Below are 22,358 nucleotides of genomic sequence, written 5' to 3'. Positions count from 1 at the left end.
CCAATAGCGACTTCCGATGCTGGGGAGTTGGCAACACTGAAGAGCGCCACAAACGAGAGATACAAGAACGAAGAATCACACACAACGGCAGAGCAAATCTCGGCAGATACAAGAACTAAGAATCACGCACAAAGGTGGAATGGGAAAACAACACGGAATCGAGGAGATGGGTAATGAGAAGGTGGAGAAAGATGGCGTGACAGTAAGGCGAAAAGCACAAACAATCTGGTAGTGGAGTGAGGCCAAAGCACAGTTTAAGAGCAGGAGCAATCAGCACGCCAATGAGAATCAGGTGCGCCAATTGCTCCCAATCAGCCTGGCCGCACCTCCACTGCCAGCCAGAGGGAGGAGGAACACAGGGGGAAAAACAAAACAAAACACCAAAACAGACCCAGAACAGACACTCATGACAGTGTGCGAGCACAAACATGACTCAGTTACACCAGTTCTGTCAGGAGTACTGGAGGAGTACTGTCAGAAGCTTGTGAAAGGTTACCCAAAACGTTTGACCCATGTCATGCAGTTCAAAGGAAATGCTACTCAATACTAAGGAAATGTATGTAAACTTTTGACCTCAACAAAAATAATATAAAATTCTCTAAGAAATTCTCTCTCGTTATTGTGGCATTTAACAAAATGAAATAATTTTGGTAATCGTGGCTGACCTAAAACAGGAAAGGTTTATTCTGATTTCACTTCAGACAGTGAGACAAAAAATGAAATGTGTGTTTTTGCCCAATGTATGTAAACTTCTGGCTTCAACTGTATGTATATATATATATATATATATATATATATATATATATATATATATATATATATATATATTGCGGGTAAAAAAAACGTATAATATGCAAATTACCCAGGTTATTTACACATAATCCGAAAACACAGATGGTTGACACACAACCCCTCCTTCCGGGTTGTAACCCTACGGCATTTTAGCTGGCTTTGATAACGTTGATAATGTTATCCATAGCTAGCGAGAGTCCACAGCACAAAATTGTTTCGTAAAAAAGTTGCCCAGCTCAGAGGAGGACCTGGTGCTTTTGGTGCAGTTATGCAAAAAACGGAAAACCATCCAGCTTTCAGACTTACGTGGTTGGTTTTTTATGCACTTAGGGCAAGAGTAGCTCCCACAGCATGAAAAAGTTCTGTTATGTTTTTTTTGTTTGTCAGATGATTTTGCTCCAATTTCATCAGAGGACCTTGGCTTTCTCGGCATGTTACCCAAAAATGGAACATGTTTGAGACTTGCACATTTGGGATCAGGAAAAAAATCTTGATAAAAATAGTGCCTTTTAATGTATATTCAGCCAAAATGGAGCCCACAGCAGAGAGGAGTTCAACGAATGTTGTTTTTATTCCTGAGGCTGTCACACTCTGTCCACTCTGGCCTTTCCACTGGACTTCTGACCCTTCGCAGGCCATGGGTCAAAGGTTGACTGGGAATGTTATTCTTACAAGACAGGGTTGCACACACATACAAACACCCACAGACACACACACTCCTGATTACTCCATCTGACCTCAGACCAGCACCTCGTCTCCTGGCTACACCTGTAGATGTGACGCAGGCTGGGAGGGAACCAACTGTGACCAGAACATCAATGAGTGCAGCAGCAGCCCGTGTCAAAACGGAGGAACCTGCACCGATGCCGACAACGGTTTCTTGTGTTCCTGCACAGCTCAGTGGACTGGTCCACTCTGCCAGATCCAGCAGCAAGGTAATGAGGAGGGGGTGGATTAGTTAGTTAGGTTAGTAGTTAGTTTTCTGTCTCCTAGACACATTCTGCCTCCAGTATTTATTATTCTATGCTTTCAATGGGTACCTTGTACAGGGACTGCAAACTGCCTTTCGGAAAAAGGTTGATTGACAAGTGGTTAGAAAGGAATGTGGAGGAATGATACCAAGCAGGGTGTCCGCTATCTATCTATCTATCTATCTATCTATCTATCTATCTATCTATCTATCTATCTATCTATCTATCTATCTATCTATCTATCTATCTATGTCTGCAGCCCGACTGGCCACATGTTCAGTTTATCAAAGTTTCCAGGCCTGCAGTACAGAGATGTGGAATGGGTTGAGTGATGCATAGTCCACATCTTTGGACAGCTGCAAGAAAAGCTGATGTCCAGATTTCCTCAACAGCAGTGCAGCAATGTTTGTCTATCTTGGACCAATGTTAGAAAGGAATCTTTAAGAAGTCTTCGTGTGAAAGCGGCCATCTTGGACTGGATGTGTAGCAGTCCCTGTCCTCCTATAGGTCTGCAGCCTTGACCGAGGGTTTCCCTACCCAAAATAATTACAGGATGGTCCTCTGAATTTCCTCTTTGAGCTTGCTTGGCGGTGTCAGAGCAATCACTTTATGCCAGAGAGTCGAAGCAACCAAGTTGTTGACAACCAGAACTTCCCCTACAAGACAGTTGGGGCAGCAGCCATTTCCATTTAGAAAACTTTACACACACTTTCTCCTTGACATCCTCCCAGTTATCTTAGCATGAAACCCTCAGTATACAGTGTTATATAAGGCCTTCACTCCCCCACTCACTCTCCAGGGAGAGTAAGGATTACCTGATCCCTCCACTGGCACAATAGAAGGCTTCCGCTTTTTGCCTAGTTTACTTTAGCAGATGACACCTTTTCAGACAGAATCTTGCAGATGTTGAATGTCCCTGGTTGCCACAATTGAATGAAAAATACATCGTAAGATTCACTAGGATGTTCCTGAGATCATCAGATTTTTCATGTCTTTCAACATTATATGTCCTCCCTCAGATGACTCAGCCAGGTTTGATCAGACCCTTGCTTGTGTCCCAGTAGCATCAGCCCACAGATTGCTCCTCCTGATCCAAATCCATCTGGAGGCTCTCTCTGCTGCCTCTTGACTTGATGCCTCTCTTTTTTGTTGCCCCTGTGATGCCAAGTAGCATGTACGCCTTACATGCTACTTGGGTAGCATTGCAGTGGGTGGCCAACAAAAGCCTCTATATCCCACTTCAATGGGCTCATGGTATACCTTGAAGAAACTGATGAAAGCATGACGTCTGGCCTCAGGGAGGTTGTTGTGACGTGGTCTGGAAACTTGAGCTGCCAAGTCAACTCGCAGATCCCAGTTCAACGCTGATATTAGATTGCCGACTCTTGGGCTGTGACTGCAGCTGCTCTCCAGCCCTGACAAAGGCCTTATTCCTCTTGCCATGTTGTTGCTTACTGCTGTTGTTTTTGGCCACAACTTTGTAGATAGCTTCATTATCTGGTAGCTGCTGGGCTGGGTTCGACATCATAAACTGCTCAAACAATGAAACTGATGTGCTGGGGCTCTGAGATAGAGCTACCCTGTTTAATCTCTCTGTAGCAATAACCCAGTTTTTGTTCATGGGCAGCATAGGAGATCTTTTAGATTCAATGGATCATGTCTCTGTGCACAAAGGAAAAAGGCAACAACGAGTTTATTATTTATATTTATATTATAGTATTTATCGACACTAATACACACATATAACAATAAAATGACAAAACACAAGACAAACAAAGAACAGAAACAGAATGTAAAAGAAGACAAAAGATAAATTCTGGGTGATGGTGGTAGGAGAAAGTTATTGATCAATTATTAATCCCTTAATAACTGAACTAATGACTAACCTATCGCAGTGTGTGTGTGTGTGTGTGTGTGTGTGTGTGTGTGTGTGTGTGTGTGTGTGTGTGTGTGCGTGTGTGTGTGCGTGCGTGTATGCGTGCAGATGCAGTTTTGACTGCAGGTGGCTGAGAGTTTTGGTCAAAAGTTCTGGTAACGATCTGAGAAAAATGATTCCTGGTTTGTGGAGAGGATTGAAACGTTGGCTAGGCATTCAGGATCCTCTAAAACAAGAATATAAAACCCATAAAAATAAAAAGAAGAAAAATAGGATTTGCTACAACAACGCGGTTTGCAAGTTGTAGTCCCCAAAATAAAAGTGTAAAAACTAGGTTTAACTCTAGGCACTAATACTCAAGCTTAAGAGGCACAACTTGGTTACGAAGAAAGAAAACGAAGGCTAAGCTGAACGAACGTGCGGCACAAACTTGCAGAATTCTGTAGGAGCGAGGGTAGGAAAAATGCTCTGCTCTGAAAATGACTGCTTGTAGTGAATAAAATGACTGCTCGTCTGCTCGGAGGACAAAGGGTGTGTTGCCCTTTTATCATGGGAGGAGGTGGTTTCAGATAACTCATCACTATGCATGAATTGGTCAAGTTAATGTCCAGTCACACCTCAAGTAACAAGTTAGAGGAGGAGATAATAGTACTAATTTACGACTGGCGGGCTCAGTGCCTGTACCAGGCCCCAGGAGACACGCATTAATCTTTTGTGTTAACGTTCTCCAAACACCATGACCCAATGTGTGAACTCTTGTAAACTACTGGCACAGAATGTATCATGAGGTTAAAGACTAGATATCCTAGTATAACTACGCATCATTACTTATCTTACGATAAGGAAGAGTCAGGATCTGTAAGAAGATTACATATTAAATGGTTCAAGGATACTAGAATGAACATTCTAGAAGAAATAACATCCAGAAAAGACGTATTGGCATTACACATTTCACACTGGGGAAGTCTCTAGCAAGACTTTAGAGTACGTCATCAGAAAAGGGGACAATGTTGAACAGCAAACATCAAAACGTCCATGATTCTAATATCAACCTCAGGTAAACTGGTAGTAAAGAAATAATGTTCTTATATACGAGTATATAATATTACCATGAGACACATAATATGTACATACATAATACATTTGTTAGGTTACAATTAAAACAAAGGAGTCTCTGAGTCTCAGTCCTGCTCAGGAATGTATGAAAAGGTCTGGAGTTGAGTTTGGCCCCCAAAGAAGAGAGTGGGGGAGTTTGAGATTTGGGTCATTGGAGTCATAAACTGTGGAAGGGAGGAAGATTCTTCTCCCTGCAAGGTGTTTGTCTTATGTCAGCAGTGACAACTTTATGGTTTGATGCCCAGAGAGTGAACTAAGAGGAAGGAGGCCCATTCAAGATGGCTCTTAGTGCCATCTTGATAAAGAGGTTCTGTGTTGAGGAGAAGTCAGCATGTGTCATGCTGGTGTGACCTCAGATGGGCTGATTCACAAGTGATGAGAAAGGAATGTGGAGGAATGATACCAAGCAGGGTGTCCACTACATCTCTCTGTACCCAGCCTAGCTCCATTTTACCAAAAGCTTTGCATTGTGTTAACTGGTGCAGATCCAACATGGCAGCAATATAAAAAGTGGGCTACCTGATCTTGAGTTAAAAAGCTTGAATGAGTAATTGAAATTCCAATATAAGATCTTATGAGAATTTTTTTAAGGGCATAGATCATTTCACAACATAAAAAACATTGAACATTGAACTGAAACCAACCAACATTGAAAAATCACAAGGAGTATGTTTAAGAGAGTATTTCACATGAGAAATTTGATTTCAGACACTGTTTCCGATGAAAATGAGGGTGTTCTCTGAGGGAAAAATGTGCATCTACAATACAGAAGAAATATACAAATAATGGTATCGCGAGGAGGGTGAGGTCTGGCTGGAGAGGATCAAACGACAAACCAGCAGATTAACCTAGCAAAGGGCGAAGAAGGCATACAAGGACACTGGATCAAATTTTATGTAAAAACTGCAAGTCCTTCAGAGAACACAGGCAGACATGATGTGCTGAAATGGAATTTGAAGATGAGGTTTGATTCTGATTGATGTATTTACAGGATTTTGTATGTGAATTTTGAGTTGTGGTGCAGAGGGCCCCATACCAGTTCCTATTCAATCTGTTCCATCTCTCTCTGAGTTGAGTACTGATGATTTAAGTATTTTGATTTTTGGTATTTTGAGTTGATCAAGGGCACAGATGTGAGTGGCAGCTTTTTGATTTTCTTGTACCTGTAAGTACTTTTTAAAACTTTTTTTTTTAAACTGGTTTTCACTGTAGGATTATACCATCATATTATGCCACGATATTTTATGATCATATGGATTTGAATTCTTCCCCGACAAGACTTGTTTATTCGAGAAATGTTTTAAACGCTCTGAGATGTGTCCTGCATCTGAGTGCTTCTGTATTTACCCAACCACGCAAGGAAGCAGTATCAAGAATGCAGAGCCGGTGCTAAAGTTGAAGCTAAGTTGCTGACATCTCCATGTTTTGTTCCAGAGTGTGGTGGTTCTCTGTCAGGTCCTGCTGGATCCTTCAGTTACCCAAACACCCCCGGTCACGATGACTACAACCACCAAGTCAGCTGTGCATGGGTGATCCGCATCCAACAGAACCAGGTCATTGCCTCGTTTGTGTCACTGAGAATCTGTGTGAAGGTTCTACTTGTGGTTCTTTGTTGTTCAGTCTGTTGGAGTCCCAGATTGTGATGAAGTCTCTGTGGAAGTTCACTGAAGTTCTTTTTTGTCCTTAGATTCTGCGTATTACATTCCCATTTTTTGACCTGGAGAGCAGCAGCAACTGCAACTATGACTTCCTGCAGATCCATGACGGAGACACCGCCTCTGCCTACATGATTGGAAAGTACTGCGGCCAGAATAACCCTGCAGAGCTCTTCAGTTCCCACAACTCCTTGTATTTCTGGTTCCGCTCGGACCAGTCAGTCAGTCGCGGTGGATTCACAGTGGCGTGGCAGTCTCAGGACCCTGGTAACATGAGTGTTTTTGTCTTTGCTGCTGAGAAGGTTGTTACTTGAGAACCAGAGAACTTCCACCTGTGTGTAACTCCCTGTCAGTGTGCGGAGGGGAATTCACGGCGCCGTATGGCAGCATCAACTCCCCCGGTTACCCTGGAAACTACCCTCCCAGCCGGGACTGTTACTGGACGGTGGCGGTGGAGCCGAGTCTGCTCATCACATTTGCATTTGGAACTTTGAGTCTGGAACAACATTCTGACTGCAGCTACGACTTCTTAGAGGTAAGTTTGCCCCCGACAGATACATGTACCTGTTCCTGTGTATTTGTTGTTACATGTACTTGTACTTGTTCCATCCACTTGTACATGTATGTGTACTTGCAGCACTGCTAGATAGATAGAAAGATAGATAGATAGATAAGTAGGTGCTTCTCTCCTGTTCATCTCTCTTCCTGTGTGCTCAAACTTGGCAGATCCGTGACGGTCTTCTTCCTGATGCCACCGTTCTGGGGAAGTTCTGCAGCACTGCTCAGCCTCCTCCTCTGCAGACCACCGGCCCGTCTGCGTGGATTCACTTCCACTCTGACTACAGTGTGTCCGACCAGGGATTCCACATCACTTACACAACATCAAAGAGTAAGAACATAGCAGCAGCAGCACATCAACTTATCCAGGTGTTGCTACTTGGTTCTTTAAATCCTGACAACTATTTTTTATATAAGTCTATCTACCATTTGATTATATTATAGTATATTATTAATTCATTCATTTATCTTTTCCCACTTACTACAGTTCCGGGTTATTTGTTATGGGTCATGTTTTTTCCCAGCTGTCAATGGGTGAATGTCAGGGTACACCCCAGATGAGTCACCAACCCCTCAGGGACACACAAAGGACAGACAACCATTCACACTCACACCTACAGGTGATTTACATACAGTGACCAGTTCACCTCAGCATGGTTTTGGAGGTGGGAGGAAGTCGGAGAAAACCAGAGCGAACCCAGACATAGGGAGCGCATTCATCCATCCATCTTCTTCCGCTTATCCGGGACCAGGTCGCAGGGGCAGCAGCCTGAGAAGGGACACCGAGACTTCCCTCTCCCCAGACACCTCCTCCAGTTCTTCCAGGAGGACCCCAAGGTGATTCCAGGCCAGCCGAGCGTGTCCTGGGTCTTCCCTGGGGTCTCCTCCCGGTGGGGCATGCCTGGAAGACCTCCCTAGGGAGGCGTCCAGGGGGCATCCGATAGAGATGCCTGAGCCACCTCAGCTGGCTCCTCTCAATGTGGAGGAACAGCGGCTCTACTCCAAGCTCCTCCCAGGTGACAGAGCTCCTCACCCTATCTCTAAGGGAGCGCCCCGCCACCCTACGAAGGAACCTCATTTCGCCTGCTTCTGTCCGAGATCTTGTTCTTCGGTCATGATCCCTAGGTCGTAACCATAGATGAGGGTAGGAACATAGATTAATAAGTATTGATAAATCCTTTTTCACCACAAGGGACCGATAAAGATCCGTCATTTTTCCCTTACTTGTAAACAAGACCCCATGCCACGAGGGACACAGTCAAATGCTTTCTCCAGGTCCACAAAACACATGTGGACTGGTTGGGCAAACTCCCATGACCACTCAAGCACCCTGTGGAGGGTGTAGAGTTGGTCCAGTGTTCCACGGCCCGGACAAATACGCATTGTTCCTCCTGGATTCGAGCTTTGGCTATTGGCCAAATTATATGATATGGTATTATGTTGAAATATGTTTCATGCTTTTGTAAAACCACTGAAGCTGGTCAGTGCAACTGTCGTTTGGCTCGCTGGAGGCTCCAGCTGAGAGGACCAGTGCAGTAGTTTTATTTAAACACCAGCGACAAGCAAACACATGACATCTGGCCTCTGACATGTGTCAGTGTCGGTGTGCTGACACAACCTATTTCCTTAGGTGATCCTGGATGTGGTGGCACATTCACGCAGAGCGAAGGAATCATTATCTCCCCCAACTGGCCCAACGACTACGCTCACAACCGCCAGTGCATCTACGTGATCCGTCTCCCGGCAGCTGAGACGGTGAATCTCACCTTCACCCACATGAACCTGGAGAGTCACAGCAGTTGCACCTTCGACTATGTGGAGGTAAAACACCCTGACTCATCTGTGATGGTTCACAGTCAGTGAGGTCGCTGCCACCTTTCTCTTCTCTTTCCTTCAGGTGCGTGATGGAGGGAGCGAGGCTGATCCTTTGATTGGAAAGTTCTGTGGGAATTCTCTGCCAGCGCCAATCAGCTCATCGTCCAACCACCTGTGGATTCGCTTCAAGTCAGACAGCTCTGTGAGCCGAGCTGGTTTCAGAGCCATTTACACCACAGGTGAGAGAAAATCACAATACAGTACACATTTGATCTTTGTGTCTAATCTTCTCTGTCGCCATGTTATCAGCCTGTGGCGGCGTTCTGTCTGGAACCGGTCAGTTCCGTTCTCCTTTCCACCCCAACGCATATCCGCACAACAAGATGTGTGAGTGGGTCAATCAACCAGCCGGCGGGTTTTCGTGGTCACGCTGTCCTTCCTGTCTTTCGACGTGGAGGGAGGATCCTGCACCTTTGACTTTGTTGAGGTGAAGCAGAAAGACAGTTTCTTCTGTTGACTGAACGATGGATTGATTGGTGATTTTACATGATCAATGTCAAGTCGACTATTTGTTGTCCATGATCACTGTATGTTCCTGTCTTCAGGTGAGGGACGGGTCTTCATCCAGTTCTCCTCTGCTGGGAACATTCTGTGGCACTGACATTCCTCCCAGGCTTCAGTCCAGCCAGAGGTCCATGTTTGTCCGCTTCAGGACCGATTCCTCTGTCAGCAACCTGGGCTTTGAAGCTGCCTATGGCTCCGCGACCGAGGGTGTGTGTGTGTGTGTGTGTGTGTGTGTTTGTGTGTGTGTGTTTATGTTTATGAATGTCAGCACAAAGTTTTTGTTTGTTCCTCCATGTTTTTCCAGGATGTGGAGAAACGTTCACAAGTCCATCGGGCACCATCACAACCCCCGGACATCCCACTAATTATCCACATGGTACCAACTGTACTTGGTACATCAGTGTTGACCCTGGCAACCTGATCCGTCTGACCTTTGACTCCTTTAACTTGGAGTACCACAGCGGCTGTAACTACGACTACCTGGAGGTCTACGACAATGGCACTGTGCAGACCGGAGCAAAGATTGGCAGGTGAGAGGATTGTTTCAACTGCTCAGGTTTGTTACATGTGCTCAGTGTGTGTGTGTCTCTGTGTGTGTGTGCGTGTCTGTGTGCAGGTTCTGTGGACGTTCAGTTCCTCCCTCAATCACCAGTACGGACCGACTGCTGACTCTGCTCTTTGTGTCTGACTCAAGTTTGGCAACAGAGGGATTCTCTGCTAGCTACACTTCCATCGATGCCACCACAGGTATGCAGGTGCATGTACTTGTGCATGTACTTCTGCATGTAATACTGCCTGTACTACCATAGGTACCACTGCACGTATACTGCCTGTACTACCATAAGTACTATTGTTGTTTCTATTTGTGATGTGAAAGTGATTTCAGTGTTGAAATGTTCCATCAGACTGTGGTGAAAACTTCAACTCGCCCACTGGATCCTTCAGCTCTCCCAACTATCCCAACTACTATCCTAACAACAGAGACTGTGTGTTCACTATCACTGTACCAGTCAACATGCAGGTCACACTGAACTTCAGCAGCTTTGACCTGGAAGGTTCCACTCCATCCTGCAGTTTTGACTTTGTGGAGATCAGGTGAGGTCACAATTCTCAAACAGTAATTTGTTGATTTTTTTGTCTGTATGTGAGACTCTGTGGACGTCCGCAGGGACGGAGGCTATGAGACGTCTCCTCTGGTCGGCACATTCTGTGGCAGTGAGAAACCTCCAGTCCTGGTATCCCATAGCAATCGCTACTGGATTAGGTTCCACTCTGATTCATTTGTGACTCGTGGAGGATTCATGGCCCACTGGGACGGCTCACAGTCTGGTACTTCAATCTTCTGCTTTAGCATTCAGAGAAGATGTGATGCAGCATAAGTTCACACCAATCCACCCATGCACATTCTTATTGTCCTATGTCCTATTGTCCTATGATGTTTTGCTCTTAGGGTGTGGGGGGAGTTTAACAACTGCATCTGGATCATTTTCCTCCCCAAACTATCCATTGCCCTATCACCCCAATGCCGAGTGTTATTGGAGCATCAGGACCAGTCAGGGCAGCAAGCTGCTGCTCTCCTTCTCTAACTTCCACCTGGAATCCAGCTCCTCCTGCCTCTACGATTACCTGGCTGTGAGTGCAGCACCCAAGCAATATACTTATATCCAGCAATATGCTATATCTAGAAGGCAGGATTACTGAAAACTCTGAATATGCTCAGGCTAAGATCAGGGAAAGTCTGTATTTTATGTTCCAGAAAGCAAGCTTGGCGTAACCCGGAAGGAATTGCGATGGTAACATGTTCCGTAAAAGAAACCTGCTGTCAGGTTTGCTCCATTTTAGCTCACACTGATCACTTCACATCAGATGTGATGTGTCTGTTTGTTAATGAAGGATGAACTCAGATATATTATAATACTCACACATATTTAAGGATTCCCCGGTGGAATCGGCTGCATAAAGAGACTCACATCCCCATCACAGCTCTGTTGGAGAACAAAAGAGATATTATCAATAGGAAGTCAGTTCACAGCATCAATGTGCCATTTTTTTCAAGTTGAAAATGAGAGTAAAGAAACATTCAGACAAAAATACACTTTTGATTAAATGAAATTAAAATGGAAAATCAATATATAGTTTTGCAATTATTGTGGTTAGCACTGTTGTCTCACAATGTGAAGTCACAGATGTGCTCCCCAATGTGGGTAGCACATGCCTTCATATTACTTTCAAATAACCTGATGGAAATCACCAATTGTCATAATTTGGATTTATTTTTCTGTATTATGCCCTGCAGATAAAAAGACGTGCTTTCAAATATTTACTTACAATCAATTCATTATGGCACACATGCAGGTGCACATTACTGAACATTGCTCAGTTGTGTTCCGGAGGTAGGTGATCATCCTCCTTAAATTTGATCTGTTAGAGGACCTTGTAAGTTGTCATGTAGGACAGAGCATGAAATTGCTCATACATGAAATTAAAGGTGAACCACCGCACCACATTACACAACTTCTCATTACTGAGCAGACGCTCTGCAAGATTCATCCATGTCAAATCGCACTGATTAACTGTGGCTACTTTATTTGTTTTTTTTCTAAATATACTGTATGTTCAATCCAGTGACGTGCAGTGAGGTTCATGTCTGGTGACCACTGACTTCATCCCAATCAGATTTACAAACATATGAACCTACAGATGAAGCTTCTTCTTCTTCTCCTTTTGGCTTTGCCACAGCGAATCATTGATTTCCATCTTTCCCTGTTCTCTGTATCCTCTACTCTGACTCCAACTACCTCCATGTCCTCCCTCACTGCATCTATAAACCTCCTCTTTGGCCTTCCTCACTGTCTCCTACCTGGCAACTCCATCTCTAACATTCTCCTACCAATGTATCCACTGTCCCTCCTCTGCACATGTCCAAACCATCTCAATCTAGCATCTCTAGCTTTTTCTCCTAACCTTCCTGTCTGTGTTGTCCCTCTGATGACCTCATTCCTAATCCTATCCATCCTGGTCACTCCTAAAGAGAATCTCAGCATCTTTAACTCCACCTCCAGCTCTGCCTCCTGTCTTCTGCCTATCGCTAGTGTCTCTAAACCATACATCATAGCTGGTCTAACCACAGTCCTGTAAACCTTTCCCTTCACCTTAGCTGAAACTCTTCTATCACAAATCACTTCTGACACTTTTCTCCAGCTGTTCCACGCTGCCTGCACCCTATTCTTCACTTCTCTTCCACAGTCTCCACTACTCTGCACTGTTGATCCTAAGTACTTAAACTCCTGCACCTTCACCACCTCTGCTCCCTGTAACCTCACTCTTCCACTGGTCTCCCTTTCATTTATGCACATATACTCTGTCTTGCTACGACCTTCATTCCTCTTCTCTCTAGAGCAAACCTCCACCTTTCTAGGTTCTCTTCCAACTGCTGCCTACTCTCACTACAGATCACAATGTCATCTGCAAACATCATAGTCCAGGGAGACTCCACTCCTCCACTCCACTCATCAGGCATCTTGTTACTGTCTAATATTTTGTTAAACAACCTAGTCAGAAAATCTGCAGACACTTCCCCTAAGCACTTCCATACCTCCACTGGTATGTCATCTGGACCAACTGCCTTGCCACTCTTCATCCTTTTTAAAGCTTTCCTGACTTCATCCTTTCTAATCTGATCAACCTCCTTCCTAATCATTTCTGGCTCCTCATTCCTACATTCCCTATCGTTTTCTTCATTTAACAATTCCTCAAAGTATTCTTTCCATCTCTTCAGCACACTTTCCTCACTGGTGATGACACTTCCCTCCCTGTCCTTAATCACCTAACTCGCTGTACATCCTTCCCAGCCTGATTTCTCTGCCTCGCCAACCTGTACAAGTCTTTTTCACCTTCCTTTGTATCTAACCTCTCATACAACTCCTCATATGCCTTATGTTTGGCCTTGGCCACTTCCCTCTTCACTTCCCTTGCCCTCTCTTTGTACTCTAGCCTGTTCTCTTCTGTTCCACCACCAGGTTTCCTTGTCCTCCTTTCTCTGTCCTGAGGCCACACCTAGCACCTTCCTACCTGTCTCCCTCATCACTGTTGCCGTAGCCTCCCAATCATCTGGGAATTCCTCAACACGGCCCAGCACTGCCCTTACCTCCTTCCTGAATTCTTCACAACATTCCTCTTTCCTCAATTTCCACCATTTGATTTTCTTCTCTGTCTTCACCCTCTTCCTTTTTGTCACCTCCATCACCATCTTACATACTACCATCCTATGCTGTTTGGCTACACTCTCTCCTGGCACCACCTTACAGTCGCTAACCTCCCTCATAAGACCTCTTCTACATAGAATATCTCTCTATCACTCTATCTAGCTCATTCCAGAACTTTTCCTTTTCTTCTAACTCACAGCCTACCTGTGGGGCATAACCACTAACTACATTCACCATTACTCCTTCTATCTCTACCTTTACACACATCAACCTGTCTGACTCTCGTTTCACCTCCACCACATGCCTAGCATACTCTTCCTTAATAATCACCCCTACTCCTTTCCTCTTCCCATCTAGACCATAATAGAACAACTTGTAGCCTCCTCCAATGTTTCTTGCCTTGCTGCCCTTCCACCTAGTCTCCTGCACACACAAAATATCTACTCTTCTCCTCTCCATCATGTCAGCTAATTCTCTACCTTTCCCTGTCATTGAACCTACATTCAGAGTTCCTAACCTCAGACTGATCCTTCTAACCTTCCTCTTTTCCCTCTTTCCCTGTACCAATCGTCCTCCTCTTCTTCTTCGTCCTCTTCTTCTTTGACCAACAGTAGTCCAATTTCCAACAATACCCTGTAGGTGAACAGCACTGTTGGCGGTCGTTGTTGACCCGGGCCTCGACCCATACGGTTTGGAAATCATTTTGATCACTCGCATATTTGATTTGGCATAAGTTTTACACCGGATGCCATTCCTGACGCAACCCTCCCCATTTATCCGGGCTTGGGACCGGCACCAGTCAACAATGGCTTCCGCAACTGCTCCCTAGTGGCTCCCTAGATGAAGCATAATTCACCATTTGATTGTCAACAGTTAGTGGGTTGTTTAAAGTGTCATATCAGCATCTTTAAACATACAAACTGAAACAAACAAAAACCTTTACCTAAAAAAAGTCTATCCGCCACTCCTCTGCACTTAAGCATCATAACTTGTTTGTAGAAATCCTTATTCCTTTTCCGTTCCTTATTCCTGAGTTCCTTATCGTCCCTCAGTTTCAAAAGTCTCCCTGTCTCGATTGAGATCACTGGTCTTCTTTAATTATTACCTCTTTCTTTCATTGAAAGTCCAGTTAAGAAAATGGTTTGAGTTAAGATCTGTAATCCTCTATTTGGAAAGTAAAAACAAATGACTCACTGACTGTAGATTGTAGCCGCTATCACTTATTCTGCTGAGGACGGTGTCGCAAGAAGAATCTGTGGGCTCACTAGGGCCCCCAAGCATGAGGCACTGCTACTGCATGTGTAACCAATTGTCTCTTCACAGCCGTCTTACATTCTCTCACCACATCAATAGTGATGCACACACATACTGTTGTTGACACTGTACAAATACTGTACATTGTGTACATCAGATAAACTATGTAAATTTAGTTCATATGCAAGTGTTTGAGCATTTTAACATTGACATCCAGAGAGACATCAGTCCGGTCTCCCTGCTAGCAATCCCCGGTGAGGCTCAGACAGCTGGTGACTCAACACACGTCACTTCTCAGGATTTCAGCGGGAAATACAATCCAACTTTGTTGATCCAAGATCCAAGATTGTTGAAGTTAAATGGAAAGTAACTTCATAGCACAAATCTAAAAAATGTAACTATTTAATTTATTTTTTCCATTTTCCAATTTCTTTTCCATGATTTCAGGCACAGCCTCACATCCCTCCCCTGACTGCATGTCACTGGTTCAATCTCTCCGTTAAATTCCGTTAAATTCCGAGTTCAACCGCATTTTATTCCCATCTCAGGCTCTGTCAATAGAAAGATCGCAATTGGGCTCAGGATATTCTCAGCCTGCATTCTGGAACGCCCCTGATGAGTGAGCACCTGACACGTGTGTGTGTGTGTGTGTGTGTGTGTGTGTGTGTGTGTGTGTGTGTGTGTGGTGTGTGTGTGTGTGTGTGTGTGCACGCGCACGTTCTCAGGTGTATGATGGGAACAGCAGCAGTGCTCTGGAACTGGCCCGGCTGTGTGGGTCTCAATCTCCTAGAACCATCAACTCTTCCAGCCACCAGCTCTACATCAAACTGAGAACTGACAGCAGCATCAGCACCGGAGGCTTCTTGGCTTCATACACCACCAGTGAGAGCACACACACATACACACACACACACTCACACACGTGTTCTCTGTGTCAGCTACATTGGAACTCTGAGCTGTGAACCTGTGGTTTGTTGTAGATTGTCAAAGGAACATCGCTGGTCGATTCCGTGGAGCGGTCGAGTCACTCAACTTTCCCAATGACTATCCTGCCAACGCCCGCTGCAGCTGGACGATCCAAGCCAATGGAGTAACAGTGTCAACTACAGCTTCACTGCATTCCAACTGGAGGAGTCCTACATCTGCTCCTATGACTTCATTAAGGTATTATACATTACACATACACTATCTCCATAGGTCATCTGATCATGCAAAGAGTCGATCAATAACTGATAATATGTTCAATCACTGATCTGAATTCAGTTTCTTTATAAAATACTCATTCTAAACATATTTTCACGTCTTCCTGTCATAGCTTTATGACGGGCCTAATGAGCAGTCTCCTCTGATTGGTACATTTTGTGGCTCCTCCACCCCCCCGGCGGGCAGCACCACCAGCTCAGGGTTAACCATCGTGTTCCACAGCGACTCGTCCATATTCAGGTCCGGCTTCCAGATGGTGTGGGACCAGGGGGGTAAGGACGCACGTGTGTGTGTGTGCAGTCTGTCGCATGTGAATAATGTGCTCTAATAAACCTGCAGGTTGCGGTGGTGAGTTCTTCAGCGCCAGTGGTTCCTTCAATAGCCCCAACTACCCCAATAGTTACCCAGCAAACAGACAGTGTCTCTGGCACATCACTACGGCAATTGGCAGCAGCATCACTCTTACTATATATGAATTTGATGTGGAGTTCCACCAGGACTGTAACTACGACATCCTTGAGGTGAGAAGGGATCATTTCTTCATCCTCATAGCAAGGACAGTTGACAGTAAGTGTACTGTCCATTCACTTATTCTATTGATGTTCTGACCCAATGAACAGCTGGCAGCTGCTGACAGTACATCAGTATTGTTCCTTTCCCTCTGAAACATTCATGTCACTTCTTGTCAGGTGTTTGGAGGTCCGGACACATCAGCTCCTCAGCTGGCAAAGCTCTGCTCGACCACTGTCACTCCCATGCAGGTATCCAGCACTGGAAATCTGCTCACAGTCCTCTTCAAATCAGACGCCTACATCAGCGGGCGAGGCTTCAATGCAAGCTGGACTGAAGCACAAGGAGGTATGCTGACGACATCACTGATAATACCACTGACATCACTGACATCACTGCTGACATCAATGACATCACCCCCGCCCCCCACTCCTCCCAGGCTGCGGCGGCCCCATCACTGCCCCCTTCAGGGGGAGATCCATTCCCCTCTGTACCCTGGCAGTTACCCCAACAACGCAGACTGTTCATGGGTGATCAGCGTGGACCCTCAGCATCGAGTCCTCCTTAACTTCTCCGACCTGGACATTGAGCGTCATGGCAGCTGTCAGTGGGACTACGTGGTGGTGAGTGACTGTCCAAGCACATACACACAGAGAACCTGAAGTCAATGAAGTTTCATCATGCGGCGTGTCTGTCTCCGTAGATTCATGACGGTCCAACCATATCTTCTCCCGAGCTACTCCGTGTCTGTGGAACCAACCTGCCCCCCCCCCATTGTTTCTACACAAAATGTCATCTATGTCCGCTTCAGGTCAGATTCCAGTCGAAATCACCGGGGTTTCAGCGCTCGTTTCTCTGACGGTGGGTCTTTGATGGTGTGATTAATTATTGATCAGTGTGTTTGTATCATTGATAAACTGGTGTTGTTCTCCACAGCTTGTGGTGCAACAATCACAGCGGACAGTGTGGGTGGGGCCATTGCATCGCCACGGTACCCGTCGTCATACCGTCCAATCAGAACTGTAGCTGGATCATTCGAGCTGAGGAACCATGTGAGTGTTTGCAGCGTGTTTGTGCATAGACTGATGAGGGTTTGACCTTTGACCTCTCTGTGTGCCAGTCAACCATGTGACCTTGTCCTTCACCGACTTCGAGCTCGAGAAGATAAACTCCAACTGTTCCAATGATGCTGTTGAGGTTTTGGATGGAGACAATTACCAGGCACCTTTGATAGGTAGTTCAGCTGATTATTGACATGTGATCGATCATTGGTAGTTACTGTGTCCACGTTCCTTGATTCTCGTCTCAGGGCGTTTTCTGTGGCCTGGAGATTCCTCACCCAGTCCACATCGTTTAGTAACTCTCTAGTGGTGAACTTCCTGTCCGACCACTCCGTGCAGAAAAAAGGCTTCAGAGCCACGTTCTTGGCATCCACCTCCAGTAAGACAAAAACACCATGCTACATCCATTGTCCACATTGATGCTAACACATCACAGAACGGTTCCCAGTCCTCACATGTCTTCCTGCAGGTTGTGGAGGAGATCTACTGATGGAGACTGGGGCCTTCAACAGTCCAAACTATCCAGACGCTTATCCACCAAACGTGGAGTGTGTCTGGACCATCAGGACTTCGCCAGGGAACCGCCTGCAGCTGTCCTTCACGTGAGTCTGTGTACATAGCACACATCAGCTGTTCCATTTAATCATACAAGGAAATGCAAAGAACACCTGCAGAACATCTGCAGAACATTCACATCACATACGGACAGAGGACACAGACACGAGGACAGAGGACAAAGACAAAGTACACGGACAGAGAACATTCACAGAGGACACAGACATCCATTCATGTGTCTCGTCCCTCTGGAAACCGTCTCATGGTCTGCTTGTCTCCAGGACGTTTCACCTGCAGAGCGCCTCCAGCTGTGACAATGACTATGTGGAGATCAGGGAGGGAAACTCCTCCGGATCTCTGGTCGGACGTTTCTGTGGAAGCGCTCTTCCATCTAACTACACATCAGTGATGGGTCACGTCCTGTGGGTGAAGTTCATGTCCGATGAGTCCATCAGTGGAGCAGGATTCACAGCCACCTTCTCCCACCGTGAGTTTGAGTCCCTTCTTCTCTGAACTCAAGATGTACCCACTGTAAACAGTGTGTGTGTGTGTGTGTGTGTGTGTGTGTGTGTCAGTGTATGGAAACGATGTGACGGGGCAGGTGGGTCAGATAGCATCACCTCTTTACCCCAGAACGTACCCCAACAATGCCAACTACCACTGGACCATAACTGTGGACGGCGACAGTTTCATCCAGATCCGCTTCCTGGACATGGACATTGAGGATCTGTACAACTGCCACTACGACGAGCTCAGAGTGAGATGCAGTGTTTAGTGCTGATGAAGTATTTGAATATGATGTTCACAGTAAAGTTTTTTTTATTTGTGTGACCGAGGATCACTTCTACAACCTGCTAGTTCCTTGTCTCGTCTCCAGATATTTGACGGTCCCACCGTTCATTACTACCCCATCGCTGCAGTCTGTGGTCTGGACCTGCCACCCCCACTGAGGAGCTCAGGCAGCTCGCTCACACTGCAGTTTATGTCAGACTCAGTGGTCGGAGGACGAGGGTTCCTGGTGGAGTGGACGTCTGTCCAGGACTCTGGACCTCCACCCACTGTCCCTCCAGGTCGGTGGTTCTTCCCCTGAGCTGCTTCAGTGAAATGTAGAATGAACTCATTTCTGTGCGTGTGTGTTTCAGGTGCGTGTGGTGGCGTGCTGATGGCAGGACAAAGTTCTGGCCTGCTCTTTTCCCCCGGCTGGCCTGACAACTACCCTGAGAACCTGGAGTGCACGTGGCTCATTCGCTCTCCTGACGCTACTGTGGAGCTGAACGTGTTGTTCCTAGACACAGAGGACTCGGCCAGCTGTTATTCTGACAGTTTGGTTATCAGGGACGGTAGGAAACGTTCCCTCAGGGACTTCCCATGTCCTTTGCAGGGAGGTGAAGGAACAGAGATGTTGTGTGCCTCTGTCCCCAGGTGAGACCAGTCTGTCCCCTGTTTTGGCCAGTGTGTGTGGTCGGGACCCTCCAGGTCCAGTTCACTCAACAGGAGACACCTTGTTCATCCACTTCTCCTCAGATGGCTTAGTCAGTGGGCGGGGCTTCAACGCTTCCTACTCCAAAGGTTTGCCACTGAATTACATGTGACATGGAACAAGTGTGAACAAGTGCGTCTGACGTCTGGTCTGATGTTTGATGTCTGATCTCCCATCTGATTTGATGTCTGACATCTGATCGGATGTTTGAACTGATGTTTGATGTCTGGTTTGGTGTTTGACGTCTGAGATTATGTTAAGTTATCTTTGACTGAGAATTGACTGAAGAAGATTTTGTTAGGGCTGTTTTTGAGTTCAGCCTTTTATACCTCCCCCGTTTCCCCTCAACAGTTATCTCCCCTGTCCCAATAAAACATTTGCCCAAATCTCTAATGTTCTTATTTGTTGCTTTTGGGTCCATATTACTCCCCATTTCGCATGGTCTGATCTATGACCTGATCTAACATCTGATTTGATGTTTGATCTGACATCTGGTCTGATGTTGATGATGTCTGAGACCTCAGCTGACAGATGAACTGCTAAATATGTTCTCTCACGCAGTAAGTTGTTTTGTTTGAATCCTGTCCGCAGTGTGCTCTAGGTCTTCTAGAGACGAGAACAGTTTGTGGTTCTTTGATCAGGTTTACAGGAGCTGTAACAACATTCCCTCTCGTCCACATGAATCCCACGTGACACGATTCTTCTCCTTGTCTGCAGACTGCGGGTGGCGTCCTCAACGTGGACCGGGGGGTGATCATCAGCCCCGCTCATCCTCAGAACTACCCTCCCAATCGAGACTGCAGCTGGCATGTGGTGGTGACACCCGGTTTCAGGATTTCTGTCTCATTCCAGAGCCCATTCCAGATCCAAGGCTATGGGAGCGACTGCAGCTCTGGAGACTTTGTGGAGGTGAATGTATGAGCGGTTTGTCCTTGGTCATGGAAGTGAACGCGTCCATCTCATTATCTGCTGTCCTCTCAGCTAAGAAACGGTCCCGATGCTTTGTCTCCACTGCTGGGGGGACGTCTCTGCGGGTCCAACCCTCCCCCTTTCTTCCAGACCACCGACAACGTCCTTTTTGTCCGCTTCGTGTCGGATGCGTCCAATGAGGCCAGTGGGTTCAAGCTCACCTTTGAGGCCCACAGTCTGGGTATGTCCCACTATCCTCTGTCTGTCCTCGGTCAGTCCTCTCTCTTTCTGCTATCTGTCCTCTGAGGACATTTGGGGATCACAAAGGTGTCTCAGTCTGTGACGTGTGTGTACCAGCGTGCGGCGGCTCCATGGATTTGGATGACAACACACCTCCAGGATTCATCACGTCACCAAACTTCCCTCAGAACTACCCTCAGAACATTGACTGCATCTGGGTCATCACGGTTCCCAATGGAGAATCTGTGCAGGTCGACTTTGAGGAGGAGTTCTACATTGAACCCACATCCAGGTAGCTTTGTGTTACTGATTGTTCGATTCAGTGTTATTGGTGATTGGTACGGATGATGTGTGCATGTGTGTCAGCTGTTTCTAAGAGTACCTGGAGCTTTGTGTTACTGATTGTTCGATTCAGTGTAATTGGTGGTTGGTACTGATGATGTGTGCATGTGTGTCAGCTGTTTCTATGACTACCTGGAGCTGCGTGATGGTTCGACCTCCAGTGCTGCTCTGATCTCACGGCTATGCGGCAACAGCAGACCATCAACCCAACGCTCCACCGGCTCATCACTGCTGCTGCGCTTCCGCACAGATGCCAGCGTCACACATAAAGGCTTCAAAGCCAAGATCTCCATCGGTGGGCAGTGTGTGTGTGCCTTCAAAAAACTGCTGCTCATGTGATTTCATTTCAACAGCTGGTTTTCAGTTTCATGGTGACTGTTGTGATTGACGATGTTGATGTAGACATGACTGTGTGTGTGTTGGCAGCATCGTGTGGAGGAACGTACATTGGTCAGACAGGAACAATACACAGTCCTGGATTCCCGGGCTCCAACTACCCTGACAGCTCCAACTGCCAGTGGTTTCTGGAGGGTCCGACGGGTCACTACCTGACGCTCAGGTACCTAAGCTTCAGCCTGGACGACACACCTGGCTGCACGGGCGACTACTTGGAGGTCCGAGAGTACAATGCCTCAGGTGAAAGGTTCATGTGCTTATGAGTTCATGTGTTTTATCATGTGTTCATATTTTTATGTGATTAGGCTTTATATCTGTGTTAGATTAGAGTAGATGTCATGTAAGTAGAGTCATGTCTTCATGTGTTCTTATGATCATTTGTTCTTGTGTTCTTATGATCATGTGTTCATGTGATTATGTGTTCCATAATGTCTTCATGTGCTCATATGTATCATGTGTTCCATAATGTGTTCATATGTTCTGGTGTTCAAGTGATCATGTGTTCTTGTGATCTTGTGTTCATGCATCCAGGCCCCCTCCTGAGCAGACACTGTGGAACAAACCCTCCAATCTCCATCGACACGTCTGACAGTTTTGCGTACGTGAGGTTTGTCAGTGATGCCTCAGGAAATGCTGCGGGGTTCAGTCTGACGTTTGAGGCCAGCGTCGAAGGTCCAACTGATTTCAAACATTTGGTCGTTGCTTTTATTTGCGGACATCAGAGGGGTCGTGTGTTTTCTGTCCGGCAGTGTGTGGAGGTGAACTCAGCGCTCCATTTGGAACCATCTCATCTCCAAACTATCCCAACCTGTATCCACACAGCCGAGTGTGTCGTTGGGAGTTGGTGGTGCCGCTT

The 22,358-nt window shown here is 46.1% G+C and overlaps 1 protein-coding gene across 1 annotated transcript in view; it reads left to right on the top strand.

Moving 5' to 3' along the window:
• Positions 1–22,355, top strand: part of LOC144741042 (cubilin-like) — a gene marked incomplete at its 3' end in the record, with an annotated part of 32,737 nt that extends 10,382 nt beyond the window's left edge. Inside the window, 43 exon segments of the mRNA XM_078623732.1 lie at positions 1,535–1,727; positions 6,190–6,308; positions 6,443–6,677; positions 6,764–6,945; positions 7,137–7,299; positions 8,599–8,789; positions 8,866–9,022; positions 9,093–9,199; positions 9,202–9,270; positions 9,389–9,554; positions 9,652–9,877; positions 9,964–10,094; positions 10,253–10,442; positions 10,516–10,676; positions 10,798–10,979; positions 15,532–15,688; positions 15,787–15,888; positions 15,891–15,970; positions 16,122–16,281; positions 16,349–16,530; positions 16,699–16,867; positions 16,959–16,984; positions 16,987–17,142; positions 17,223–17,282; positions 17,284–17,380; positions 17,456–17,515; positions 17,518–17,571; positions 17,640–17,776; positions 17,829–17,864; positions 17,866–17,959; positions 18,050–18,182; positions 18,417–18,622; positions 18,711–18,892; positions 19,013–19,205; positions 19,278–19,475; positions 19,558–19,705; positions 20,335–20,524; positions 20,597–20,765; positions 20,882–21,056; positions 21,223–21,401; positions 21,533–21,742; positions 22,034–22,174; positions 22,252–22,355. Of these exon segments, the coding sequence (XP_078479858.1) occupies positions 1,535–1,727; positions 6,190–6,308; positions 6,443–6,677; positions 6,764–6,945; positions 7,137–7,299; positions 8,599–8,789; positions 8,866–9,022; positions 9,093–9,199; positions 9,202–9,270; positions 9,389–9,554; positions 9,652–9,877; positions 9,964–10,094; positions 10,253–10,442; positions 10,516–10,676; positions 10,798–10,979; positions 15,532–15,688; positions 15,787–15,888; positions 15,891–15,970; positions 16,122–16,281; positions 16,349–16,530; positions 16,699–16,867; positions 16,959–16,984; positions 16,987–17,142; positions 17,223–17,282; positions 17,284–17,380; positions 17,456–17,515; positions 17,518–17,571; positions 17,640–17,776; positions 17,829–17,864; positions 17,866–17,959; positions 18,050–18,182; positions 18,417–18,622; positions 18,711–18,892; positions 19,013–19,205; positions 19,278–19,475; positions 19,558–19,705; positions 20,335–20,524; positions 20,597–20,765; positions 20,882–21,056; positions 21,223–21,401; positions 21,533–21,742; positions 22,034–22,174; positions 22,252–22,355 (6,270 nt within the window).
• Positions 22,356–22,358: the final 3 nt, after the last annotated feature.

The sequence above is a fragment of the Lampetra planeri genome, unplaced genomic scaffold (genome assembly GCF_965212315.1).
Source record: "Lampetra planeri unplaced genomic scaffold, kcLamPlan1.2.h2 scaffold_408, whole genome shotgun sequence".
Taxonomy (NCBI): Eukaryota; Metazoa; Chordata; class Hyperoartia; order Petromyzontiformes; family Petromyzontidae; genus Lampetra; species Lampetra planeri.
Note: the sequence above shows the minus strand (reverse complement) of the source record. Positions and strands in the feature narration are given on the sequence as shown.